Source organism: Lissotriton vulgaris, chromosome 12, assembly GCF_964263255.1.
Source record: "Lissotriton vulgaris chromosome 12, aLisVul1.2, whole genome shotgun sequence".
NCBI lineage: Eukaryota > Metazoa > Chordata > Amphibia > Caudata > Salamandridae > Lissotriton > Lissotriton vulgaris.
This window is the reverse complement of record NC_141700.1, coordinates 737,980,125-737,993,414: the sequence shown is the minus strand read 5'-3', so window position 1 is coordinate 737,993,414 and position 13,290 is coordinate 737,980,125. Positions and strand designations below refer to the sequence as shown.

At 42.4% G+C, this 13,290-nt stretch overlaps 1 protein-coding gene across 1 annotated transcript in view; it reads right to left on the bottom strand.

Moving 5' to 3' along the window:
- Positions 1 to 13,290, bottom strand: part of LOC147678461 (extracellular calcium-sensing receptor-like) — a 47,268-nt gene that overhangs the window by 14,490 nt on the left and 19,488 nt on the right. Inside the window, exons 3-4 of the mRNA XM_086945644.1 lie at positions 8,040 to 8,882; positions 1,864 to 2,091 (exon numbers count right to left, since the gene is read on the bottom strand). Of these exons, the coding sequence (XP_086801770.1) occupies positions 1,864 to 2,091; positions 8,040 to 8,882 (1,071 nt within the window). The remainder of the gene's footprint in view (positions 1 to 1,863; positions 2,092 to 8,039; positions 8,883 to 13,290) is intronic.

Below are 13,290 nucleotides of genomic sequence, written 5' to 3'. Positions count from 1 at the left end.
CCCAACAATTCCTCTAAACATTTTTCAAAGTCAGAGGGCAGACTACAAATTCTTTTTAATCTAAGAATTTCTCCATAGGGAATCCCCACGATGGTGTGTTTCGGGTGCATACTGGCGGCATGTAAGGTCATATTACCTGCCGTCGCCTTCCTATGGAGTGTGGTCATAAGCTTATTCTCAGAAACATAAATCTCTACATCTAGAAATTGCATTCTACATTGGCTGATATTGATGGAAAATTTAAGATTCATGGCATTGTTATTCATATCATCAATGAAAGAGATAGCTCCCTCCTTAGGCCCTTTCCACACCATGAATATATCGTCTATATACCGTAGGTAACAGACAACGTGATCTTCCATGGTGGTGCGGTGCGTCGCGGTGAGGACCTGCTCCTCCCACCAGCCCACGTGTAAACACGCGTAGCTGGGAGAGAAACAGGCCCCCATCGCTACACCTCTCATTTGTCGGTAGACATCCTTACCAAAGGTGAAAAAGTTGTTGTGCAGGCACCAATTGATTAACCCAAGAATCACTTTGTTATGCTCATAAAAAGCCATGGGTCGTTTGTCCAAAAAATGTTTAGTTGCATGCAAACCTTGTTTGTGGTCAATACTCGTGTATAATGATTCCACGTCTAATGATATTAACCACATATCTTCTTCCCAATTTATGCAGGCAATTTTGTCCAAAAAGTCACTGGTGTCACGCACGTAGCTGGCAAGGTTATTCACTGTATCCTGGAGAAAGAAGTCTATATATTGGCCAACGTTTTCGCTCATACTGCCAATGGCAGAAACTATTGGCCTCCCAGGCACCGGTGTTATATCTTTGTGTACTTTTGGAATCAAATACAGAGATGGCATTCTTGGGAAATTAATATTCATGTATTTGTATTCCTCGCCGGAAATAAGTCCTTCTCTCTTCCATTGTGAAAGCAGTTGTTGTAATTCTCCCTTGGCATGGAGGTATTCTTTCTGATTGGACAACTTATAACATAAGGGATCAGAGAGTTGTCGCTTGGCCTCTTGGATGTAAGCTTGTTTGGGCCAAATCACAAGATTGCCTCCCTTATCTGATTTTTTTATTACAATCTCATGATTCTCCCCAAGTTTCTTTATAATTTTGCCATATTCTCTCCTCATGAATGTAGTTTTCTTCCGTCTTTTGGAGTTGGTATGTTTGTACAATTGTTTAATATCATTAATCACGCAGTCATGGAAGACGTCAATGGCGTCTTTGGGTGTCACAGGCACAAACTTGGATTTGCTCTTGAACGGACTTAGCCCCGCTCCTTTTTGCAAGACCGATATTTTACTTAGTCTTGCCTGAGTAGGAGCATCTAAATCCGCCTCAGTATCGTATGTAGAGGTATTCAAGTCATTGGCGTCAAGAAAAGTGTGTACATCAGAGGCACATAACATATTAAGGTTGTCAGTAGTAGCGTCATCGCCCATATCATTCACCAGGTCTTTGCTAGATTTCAGTGCAAAATGTTTTTTCAGTTTTAACTTCCTAATGAAAAAGAATAAATCAACTCTAGTCATAGTGTAGTTAAAACTTTGCACTTTGCATATATATATATATATATATATATATATATATATATATATATATATATATATATATATATATATATGTATTATTTTTTTTATTTATTTATTTATGAGACTGCCATTGACAGTAAAGCAACAGAAAGGCAAGATAAATTGAATGCAAAAATAAGGAAAATGCTAATCAATCAATGCAAAGTTGTGGAATAAAATTACATCGGAAAATGCATGACTGCAAAACATGTCTAAAAGTAGATCCATCTTTAATTTAAGTCATCAAATGATCAAATCTACTGCAAGGTTATTGTACCTCTTTGCCTTGCTTTGTCCACCATAAGGCATTTTTGTTGACATTGAGTTCCTGCCCTCTGGGCTCCCTCTTGTCGAATGATCCCACCTTCACATAGAGGATTGTACCATCAGGCTTATGCTGCCAGTTGATGATGTCATAAGCTGCAGGAGGGCTGCCATATTTGTCAAAGAATATCTCTTCCCCCATCCTATTTTTAAAGCGTATACCCTTCATGTAATGAAGGAGCTGGCAAAAACATTAAAACACAGAACTCGTTAATGTGCATGGTACAAAACAGCAAAACCTCATGTGAAAAACTTGATTATCCTTAGCAAGAGACTTCTAGATGACCAATGCAATGTTTCATGATACACATTTAATCACAAGAAGACTTCTAGGGAGTAAGTTTGTGTGTTCAGGCAATTTCTTCAGTTTTGGGATGCTAAACACATATTGGTTTCTCCACCTAAATACCTGGTATCACACAGTAAGGGCTCATTCCTTGAATTGGTGATGGTTATCTGATTTTAACAAGTGCAATAATTATCACATCTCCCACAAATTCATTCAAAATGACAGGGCTATCATGGAGTATTAGTCTGAGTGGATTGGTGGTCTGAAACTGATATTCATGGATGCTATTTGAACAAAACCTTGTTGTAGCAAAATTAATATCAGGCATACAGACTTTTTACCCTGAGTGTCAACCCCTTTTCAAGCAGCAACCACAATTCTTGCCAGGGTGAAGTCACAAGCAAATTCCAAGTTAACCTGTAAAAAATCCTCTGGGAGCTTCCACAATCCGGTCAGGCTTAACTTATAGGCAATGTGTAAAGCATTTATGCACCACTTGAAACAGTAATAAGGTGAAAACACAACACAAGACCAATCCAAATAGTGCTAAACCTAACAAATAATTTGACACAAAAATGCAATGAGTAGAACTGAAGTTATGAATTTTTAAAGATTTAAGTGAAAATAGCCCCAAAAAGTCCAAAGTGCCACTCACGGCTATCTAGTCGAGCAAGCCCTGGGGGAAGCTCATGCCGACTGTGATGGAGCACCAGTTGGATAGAGGGAGCAGGTAAATCCTGCTGACAAAGTTACCTTCTCAGTCCAGTGTGAAAAGTTCTGTTTAGGGTGAAAGGGGCCATGGGGCGCAGGTAGATCATTGTGGATGTTCCTTGAAGCAGTGCAAACTGCCAGTCTGGAGTTACAGAATGTTGTTGCTGTATCATGAAGATCGTATCAGCATCCTAGATTTTTAGGGCTTGTGCTGTGTGTGTTGACAGTTTCTGCAGTGGACGATGTTGTACCGCATTGGAGGCTGGCATGGCCAGCAAGGTCTTTGTGCAAATGGGTCCGTTCCCATTCACAAAGAGACTAAAAACTTAAGAGGAGTTCATCTGAGCCTGAAGGGCACCACTTGAGAGTCAGGAACTCACTCCAGCAGAGGCCATCAGGACTCGGCATGTCCAGCTTCAGGTCCAGGCTGCAGGTCAGCAGTGCAGTTGCAGGGAGCCTCTACAGCATATTAAGTCCCTGTACTTCAAAACAGTTGGTTTACCCTTAGAGTCACTTCAGCCTGGGATGAAGGGTACAGGTCTAATCTTCGTTCTCAACAAGCATGGAACAGGCAGCAGAGCTGTGGAGTAGCAGAGCATAAGAGTGGCAAACCTTCAGGCAGCAAAGCAGCACAGCAGTCCTTCTTCTGTAGTACCCACAGCTCCAGGAGTGTACTGAAGAGTTGGTGTCTGAGGTCCAACATTTATACCTGGTGCCTCCTTTGAAGTGGGAGACATTTCTAGAGAAGTGCTCCGGTATCCTCCTTCCCCTAGCCTGGTTCCAGACCAACTACAGGGGTATGCAGCCGTGTTGGTGTAGGAAGGCCCCACAGCCTATTTATGTGTAAGTAATAGTATGCCCAGCTCTGCTCCCCCATCCTTCCATTGATCGCTCATCCAGGCACACCTCAGCTCTCTATTGTGTGTGGCTGTGTCTAGGAGGAATGCACAAAGTCCAACTGTCAGCTACACCTTGTCATGTGACCCATTGGCAGGCAGAAGGCACTAAGGGACACATGCATCAAGCTTGTTCTACGACTTCACCATAAGAGAGGATTTTTTCTCACAATTCTAAAGTCACCAAACATGAATTGGTTAAATTTTCCAATTTGGAAGTTATCACTTATTAAATCTAATAATTTAACTCCAGTGGTATCCTATGGGAGGGGCAGGCCTTGCAGTCATAAAAAACACATTTAGGAGTGTGTCACTATTAGGACACGTCAAACTTAAAAGTATGCCCTAAGTTTAAAATACACAGTACCCTACCCTCTAGACTGGCAAGGGCCTTCTCCAGGGCTGACTTATATGTATTAGAAATGAAGGTTTGGGCCTGGCACAAAGGTCGTTTGCCAGCTTGAAATAGCAGTTTAACAATACGCACATAGGATGCAATGGCAGGTCTGATAGATGTTTCAAAGATTCTATAAATCAGTGCTGCAAGCCCACTAGTACCAATTCATTTACAGACCCTGAGCACACATAGTGCCACTTGACTATGGACTCATAAGTAAATTAACTATGCCAATTGGAGATAAGCCAATGTTACCATATCTAAGGAGTGAGAACATGCACTTTGGCACTGGATAGCAGTGGGAAAGTGCACAGAGTCACAAGGCCAGCAAAAAACACGATCAATAAAAATAGAAAGGTAAAATTTGAGGCAAAACCTAACTTTGGCTGACAGGTATAACACCAATTTCTGATGGGACAAATAAAGGGTGTCAGTAGTCCCACTGGAAAATTGAGTACAGTGGATATACTGCCACTTCTGGAGTTTTAACATGCGGAAAGCAGTGAAGTTGCTGGGCTACTTTATATGGGGAAAAATTGATTACACGTTTAATTCCTTTATATTATTCCCTAAAAGCATGTAATCCTTGTTATTTCTCCTTTCCTTTGAATCACTGGTACCTCTAGTTCAGTAATTTGAAAAGCTGGGTAGCCTGTGATTTTTTTGTGGCCACCTCTAATGGGTTTGCTTTTCTTTTACTCTTGCTGCTTTTATAACCCCCGAGATAACCGGTTGCAAGGATATTATTAGTGGAACCAAAAGGAAAGCCAGTTGTAGCAGCTGCTGCCCCTGGCTAATCCCTATCACCTAGTTGATATGCTAGAGTTGCTAAAATGTGGCCTCCTACTGTTCTATAAGTTGAAAGTGACTTCTGCTGTTACAGCACTTTAAATAAAATAGTTTCATGAGTCGGTTTTGTAGAATCACATCCTAGCTACAATTTACTGAATTTTTTCAAAGTTATCTCAGCAGCTTTTTGGAGATTCATTTTATTCTAAGAGTGTTTGGGTAGTCTGCTTTGCTCTCATTTTATAACACATTGGGGCCTTATTATAAAGCAGCCTTTTTTAAATTTTCGGATTCTTTGAATTAATGTGAAAAGATTTTGGCTAGATCAACTCATAATAATGATCTCAGGATTAAGGCTTACACAAGGGCAATGTGAGCAGCCTGAATTTAAAGCCTTGCTGTAATGATCAGCACATTACATGTGAGGTCACAGTAAATCACACTGCTGCTTTTCCATGGCTCATGTATTGGATCCAACCAGTAATAGCCTTCTTTTAGCATCATTGGGAAGTTGGTTCTTTGACTGCATTGATTGGTTAATTACCGCTACATATAGTTTGAGTTTTCCAATCTTACTTTGAAAGTTTAAAGCGGAAAGAAGGATTAGCTAATTATGATTTCTCTTTAAATGCACATTTATGATGCACAAATAGTTTCATGAATACATTTAAATCACCAGGTTGCATTTTATCTCAGATTACATTATACTTTAGCAAACACCCTTAAATAGCATAAATGCTCACAATAAGGATGTATATGAAATGAAATGAAATGAAAAATAGCATTTGTATAGCGCATAACCGCCCTGGGGCCTCGCAGCGCTTGAAGATAAAATGGTTTTAGCGCAGGCTCGGGGCAGATCAGAGAGATTTAGCAAACAAATGCGTTTTTAGGGCCTTTCTGAACGAGAGGAGGTTGCTGTTACCCCGGATAGCAAAGGGGAGGGCATTCCAGAGTCTGGTCGCCGAATGGGAAAAAGAGCGGCCACCCCAACGGGCTTTGTTAATTTTAGAGGAGGTGGCCAGCTGCAGTGTACCAGACCGAAGGGGGCGTGTTGGAACATAAGGCGTAACCAGAGGGTGCAGAATCGCTGGGCCTACACGGTGGAAGGATTTGTGCATGATGCACAGAGCTTTGAACTGCACTCTGGCAGCCATTGGGAGCCAATGAAGGTCCTTCAGAGCCTTCCTCGCCGACTGCCGACGGGACAGATTGAACAATAGGCAGGCCGCACTGTTTTGTGTGACCTGGAGCCTCTGAAGGACCGAAGCCGGTGCTCCCAGGTAAAGAGCGTTCCCGTAATCCAGGCGAGAGAGAATGAGGGCCTGGACCATGATCCTCCTCGCCTGGAAAGGGAGCAAAGGGAGCACCCGCCGGAGCATCCTCATTAGTCCGAAGCAAGTGGCAGCAGTCTTAGTAGCCTGGACAGAGAAATCAAGGGCAGTGTCAAGCCAGATCCCGAGGCTCTTTATCTGGGACTTGGGCGCAGGAGGAGCGCCAAGACATGGTGGCCAGACGGGTGCAAGAGCAGACGGGGAGGGATTTCCAAGGAGAATGATGTCTGTCTTCTCCCCGTTAAGCTTGAGACAGGAAGCTTGCATCCAACTGGCAACAGCCTCTAGACAGGGGCCTAAGGTGTTGGATGATCCATCTGCGTGGTCTAACGAGACCACCAGCTGCGTATCATCCGCGTAGGTGACTATACGCACACCAAAGGGATGGACTATCCTGTCCAGAGGTTCCATGTAGGCGTTAAAGAGGGTCGGGCTCAGGGAGGAGCCCTGAGGGACCCCACACCTGAGAGGATGTTTAGGAGAGACTGTCTCACCCTCAAAGACCCGGAAAAAGCGCTCACTCAAAAAGGAGGTGAGCCAGTCCAGAGCTGCGCCCGACACGCCCATGCCCGCCAGTCGGTATACTAGCGTGGCATGGTTCACCATGTCGAACGCGGCACTAAGGTCTAACAGGATAATGGCCACCTTTCCTCCCCGGTCCAAAATCGTTCTTGCTTCCTCTGTGACCGCCAACATGGCAGTTTCTGTGCCATGTTGAGGGCGAAAACCTGTCTGGGAGGCACGCAACAGACAGTTGGACTCCAGATAGTCTGTTAAGATATTGTTGGTGTGCCTCTCCAGCAGTTTACTCAATCATTATTTATGTTCTGTGTGGACTTGTCATAGAGACTGACTTATATGTTACACTCGGTGTCTAATCTGTCATTCCTCAACATTAGAGAACATCATGTACATTAATGGCCAAAATTCAAGATCTTTGGGAGAAATGTGCATACAGCTATCTCTTTTGGATCCAAGTTGCTCTTATAGCTTGGCCAGAGAGCATGGGGTCCTTTGATTCGAGACAGGCAGCACCAACCTTCAATTTAACTTAATATATATCCAGATGACCCTGTCTGGGTTAATACAGCCTAATTGTGGCTTTGTCGAACAACCTAATTGGACAATATGCAGTATTTCTTTGTTCTAGAAGAATTAGCACCAATTTGTATAAAATGCAACTGGAACCAGTATGGACACTTTTCTGGGTTTCACATGCCTCTATGTAGCTTTTCCCTAAACAGTGACTCTTATATCTCAAACATAGAGCATATATGACCTGCATTGCTGCTGACAGTCTCTCCTTAATGCATCCATAATCTTTTTCTCTCATTCTAGGACTTTCAACTGAACAGGGTTTGCTTCCAAACTGTTACTCTGCTGGCTTGTTTGTCAGAATAACATACAAAGAAATGTCATCTAACATTAAATATGTCCCCTAAATATTCTTTATGGAAATATTTCCTATTGGGTGTAGGCTTTCAATTATTAACTCAAACGGTGCAATCTAAAATTAACTCATTTGTAAACAATATTTAGAACATAATGTTTGTCTCAGACGATATTCTAATACCACACCATTTTGGTGCTCCCATAACATAATTTGTGAATAAACCTCAGGCACAGAATTTGTCTCCTCCTATGCTAGGGGCAGGTATTGTTTTTCAGATTTAGCTATGCCAGTTCATTGTAAAAGCGCGCACACTACCATACCTGCCATGGCTTAAAATCAAAAACCTCTCCACATGCTTTAAGGTCAAATGGCCCATGGCCTGGCACACAAGAGAGCATGCTGTTTAGAGCATATGCCAAGGCATAAACGGCGTTGTAAATGATAGAGAAAACTCTTGCATCAGGCTCGTTTTCATATTTTGCTTTGAATTTTTCAAGTTTCTCTTGACCTGTGCAAATGACGGTGTCACTGATATATTGTGTACTTTTCAGGGTCACATTGGACCCAGAGCTGGGCCAGTGACATCCCATTGCCTGTTCCCAGAATGTTTTCACAAATGTGTCCTTTGGGTTGCTAGAAGGATGTACTTTTAGAAGGAAATGTTGGAACCCTGGGATTGCATCCGCGTGGACAGTCAAACCAATTGTTTCACTCATAATGTTGCCAAATACACTACTTAGAAAACTGGAGGAAGTTGACCAGCCTTCACTAGCAACCCATACTTTGCCTGTAATATTTTGCTGAGACAGTGCTCTCATTATTGGAAGCAAAAAGCGACTGGAACAAAATGCAATAATAACATTGGCTGAAGAGTTTGCAATTGTCTCCACAATGAGATTGGTTTTAATGCTTGAAGGTTCAATGGGTATTGATTCATGAAATGCGAAGCAAACTCCATATTTCAGTAGCTGCTCTTTGAGGGCCTGAGACCCTAATCTTCCATAGTCATCTTCATTTGAAACTATGCCCACCCAAGTCCAACCAAAGTGCACCACCAGCTGTGCCAATCCCTGGGCCTGGCTGTCATCACTTGGGATTGTCCGGAAGAAGGAAGGGAACTCATCTTTGTTGTTGAGCAAAGGACTGGTTGAGAAATAGCTAACCTTAAATGAGAAAAATAAACCTTTATTATTTAACTGTATGTAGTTCATGAATTTCATTTATGTACAGCACTGATTAAAATTACAAACACGTGGTTAAATGAAATAAAATGAGATAAGATAAATGCAGCACACAAGTTGTATTCCTTTCAAGTAGCGTTACATGAATTCCTAGGTAGTTTGAAAGTCAGCAGGGTTACTGTGTGACTGAGCAGCCAGAGTATTCCATGTTGTAGGCATAAGTAGTGAAAAGAATCTGCACCTTGTCACTGTATAAGTAGGAGAATGTGAGAATTTGGAATAATATAATAGGGGGATTGATAAAGGAAAAAGGGGGGGAATGTAAGGAGGAGCAAAAAGAAAACATTTTTTTAAGACAATACTCTGAAAGTGAAATTGAAACCAGTATGAAGGAGACAATGACATGTGGCTGGTAAGACACAATAAATAAATTCACTAAATAGGGAACTATTGGAAGTGATTGTTCCTGATGGGCATTGTTTAATGAATTTAAAATGTACCTACATGAAACAATTTTTCCTGTGATAGCACTTGCTTCATTTACGTGCCATGCAGACTTATATTAGAAAAATAAATTGTCTGCCTGGTACCTACACAACAGTACCTACTTATGGATTTACCTTGCATCTGGGAAGACAACGTGTTAGACCTGTCATTCTTAGGGTGGTCTTCCCCAAACCTTTTGCCAGCTTTCTCCGCTTTTTGGTGTATCTTTGTGTTGACTGTAGGACTCTGAGCACTTTGCCACTGCTAACCAGTGCTAAAAGTGCTCGTACCTCTCTCTTAAATATGAGATAATTGGTGTATATGCAATTCGCATATTTAGTTTACTTGTAAGTCCTATGTACAGTCGTATACCATATGTTTACTGCCTGTAACCTAAATGCTAATAGTAGGTCTGCAGCACTGATTGTGCCACCCACACAAGTAGCCTTTCAAACCATGTGTGCAGTTTACTGGCACTTCAACTTGGCATTTAAAACTATTTGTCAAGCCTTAAACTCCCCTTTTATTACACATAAGTCACCCCTAAGGTAGGGCCTAAGTAGCCCATAGGGCCGGGTGCTGTGTAAGTAAAAGGTAGGAACTGTAATCTTATGAGTTGCATGTCCTGGTAGTGACAAAAACCAACAATATTTTTTTACTGCTATGAGGCCTACTCACAGGTTAGCATTGGGAATTCCTTAAAACACGTTTAAGTTTTAATTTCTGATTAAAAAGTAGTAGCTGCATCATGTTTTATATCTTTGGATTGGCAATGATAAAACCAGTTTACTGTTGAATTTGGATTTTACGTTACTATTTTAGAATTGCCACCTTTAGAAAGTGCTAGTGGTTCAATTTGAAAGATCCACTATGTGGATAAGGTTTTAATGAATAAACCTATCCTCACTATTTCTCAATAGCCCCAACCTATATAATTCAAGGAAGTTGGTAGGTACTCTTTCTAATCGTAAGGAAGACTGTGCTTATATTATTTTCAAATTATAGCATCATACACAAAGCAAACACATTTAAATGTATAAATGTTTCTGTATTTTGAGTAACACCAAATTTACGTACAAGGGTAGTTATGACAGATTACTCACCTGCATTCTAATCGCTCTTTCTGGGCCGGACGAGAGGGTTAGCTAACACTTACACCTGAATAAGCAGTGTCCTGTTTCCCACCCAAAGGGCTGATTATCCACTTCTGATAGTCTGGAGCGAGGACAATTGGAATGTGTGCACTTTCAAGACCGTTCTTTGAAGCCCCCCTCTCACTTCATAGGCAAAAATAGTTAAGTACTGGGTCTCTGACCCTACCAGAGCTGTGCACTACTGGACCTGTGAAGAACGCTGTCAGGAAGAAGGACTGATGTGTTGCTACAAGGACTGCCACTCTGTGGGGATGTTGCTATGGAATAACTGATTTTCTGCTCTGATGCCCTTCCTGTTTCCAGGTGCTTGCTGCCCTCTGCTATGGAAGAGGACCTGAACCAACTCATTTGAACCCAGAATGACTCCAAGGGCTTGCTGGCTTGCCCCCTGCTCAGAAGTATCAGAGCCAGAAAAGTCTTACCACAACACTGCAAGAGGACATGGACTCTGTGCCATCTATGAGACCTGCCTTGCAAAGTGGTACCATTACAGTCCTGGACCCTTGGAAATGCTTGTTTCTGTGCTGATCCACCAGAACCTATGCATTGACGACCTTGAGCAAATTGGAACCAACCATTTTCCTTCAACACCAAAACGTGGCTGCCCGATGACATCGCCTCGACGGATGGCGCAGCTCGATGCTGATGGACTGCAGGCCTTGATGACGATGCCTCGCCATCATAGTCCTTCCAGGTGCAGCAAGACAGTCTTGCGGAGTACATACCAGGCCACAGCAGCAGGCTGTCCTTCCACAGCTCCAGAAACAAGTGGGTATGAGGGCACTAGATTCTAAAGGTTTCTCTTTGAAGAGTTTGGACTTTCGAGAACCCCTGCCCTGGCTCCAAGCTGGCTTCAGAAACCATTTGGAGGTGACAAACCCTTTGTGTGATGGCAGTACATAGCCTATTCAGTGGCAAGTGGGGCTGTGCCCAGTTCCACCCCCTTCCCACCAGCAGATAGCTCATTCAGGCACACATATCACAAAGTATAACTGCCAGTTACACTGAGTCATGTGACACATAGGAGGCTGCAGGCACCAAACGGCGAAGGGGTGGAAAATGCCAACTTTCTAAACAATTGTAATTTAAAATCTGACGTTACCATTAAGGAGGATTTTGTATTAAAATTACATAGATATCAAACATGAAATGCCTACCTGTCACCATTCAAAAGTTAGCACTTATTAAATGTAATAAGAAAATCTAATGTTATCCTCTGGGACAGCTAGGGCTCACAATACTAAAAAATGAATGTAAAACCCAAACGTTTATGTCCAACCATTTAATTACAGTTCACCCTGCCCTATGGGCTACCGAAGGCCTGCTTTAGGGTGACTTATATGAAATAAAAGGGGGGTGTAAGGCTTGGCAAGGGGGTTATATGTCCAAGTCAAATTCACAGTTTAAAACTTTAATCAGACTGCAATGGCAGGCCTCAGGCATGTTTTAAGGGCTAGTTAGGTGGCTGGCACAATTAGTGCTGCAGGCCCACTAGTAGCATTTAATGTACAGGCCCTGGGGATATGGTACACCACTCTGCAAGAAATGTATAAGTAAATGAAATATGCCAATCAGGTGTAAGCATATTTAACCATTTTGTATTGGAGTGAACACAGGCACTTTAATACTAGCTAGTTGTGGACGGAATGCACAGAGTCCTAAAGCTAACAAAAATGAATTCAAGAAAAATTGGAGGGTAAAAGGCAAAACATTTGGGTGTGATCCTGAAGACAGGGTCAGGTCCAATAGCCGAAACGGTCAGCAGCACCAGCGTAGTGTTGACTCTTTATTATTTTACAGATTGTCAGCACCATTATAACCTGTGAGGCCCTTTTCCACCTGCTAAAGTATAATATGTCCTGATAGACTCGGATCCTCCTTAGCAAGTATCAGTCAGTCATCAAGTCTGGTGTGTGAGACCTCCAATATTTAAGCTGTGCAGGATCTGACAAATCAAATGTTCACTTCTCCCTATGTAATCTCGATTTTCCCTCCAAAGAGCATTATATACTATGAAAGGGATCGTAGGAGACAATCATGATGTTGCGTGTCTTTGGCTGGAGACCGATGGGGCAGCCTCTGTCTCCCTGATCCCACTGGGGAGTGTGGACCAGTGTCTCTGGAACCTCTCAAGTCACATTCACAGCGATGGTGTGGCCTTTACTCAAGTCATGTCCAAGCCTCCTCATGAGTTTCAAAATGAAGAATTTACTCTGAAAAATAACTCTCAACTTGGTGGGATATAGCAATACATATGTCAGGCTCATGGCCCTGACCTATTCTTTTACTATATCATATGTTTTTCATTGCTTTTGTACTACAATATTATCATCTGGGAACACAATGATTTTCCTGGATTCATACAGAGTCTCACCCTTCTACTGAGTCTCTCTGAGAATGAGGTCTCCCTCTCCATCCATACATTTAAGAATTTGGGCCAGAGCCCAAGGGCCTCCCAGTTGGGCGTTCCTGGTTAATGCCTTATGCGCCCTCTCAATAACAAAACAGGGGGAAAATCTCCTCATGTCTATGATTCGCAAAAGCCCATTAGTGAGCAAGCTGACAGTGTCATTGCCCTCTGCCCCCTCTGGCAATCCAACGAAGCAGAGGATATTTAAACTTGAATGCCCTCAGCATCGTCCATTCATCCAACAAGCTCCTTGTGTGTGTGATCAAGTATCCCATCATGGTTTTAAGGTCGTTAACAGTGTCCTCTTTGAATGAAACTCCTGCCTCCACCTCCTAACTCT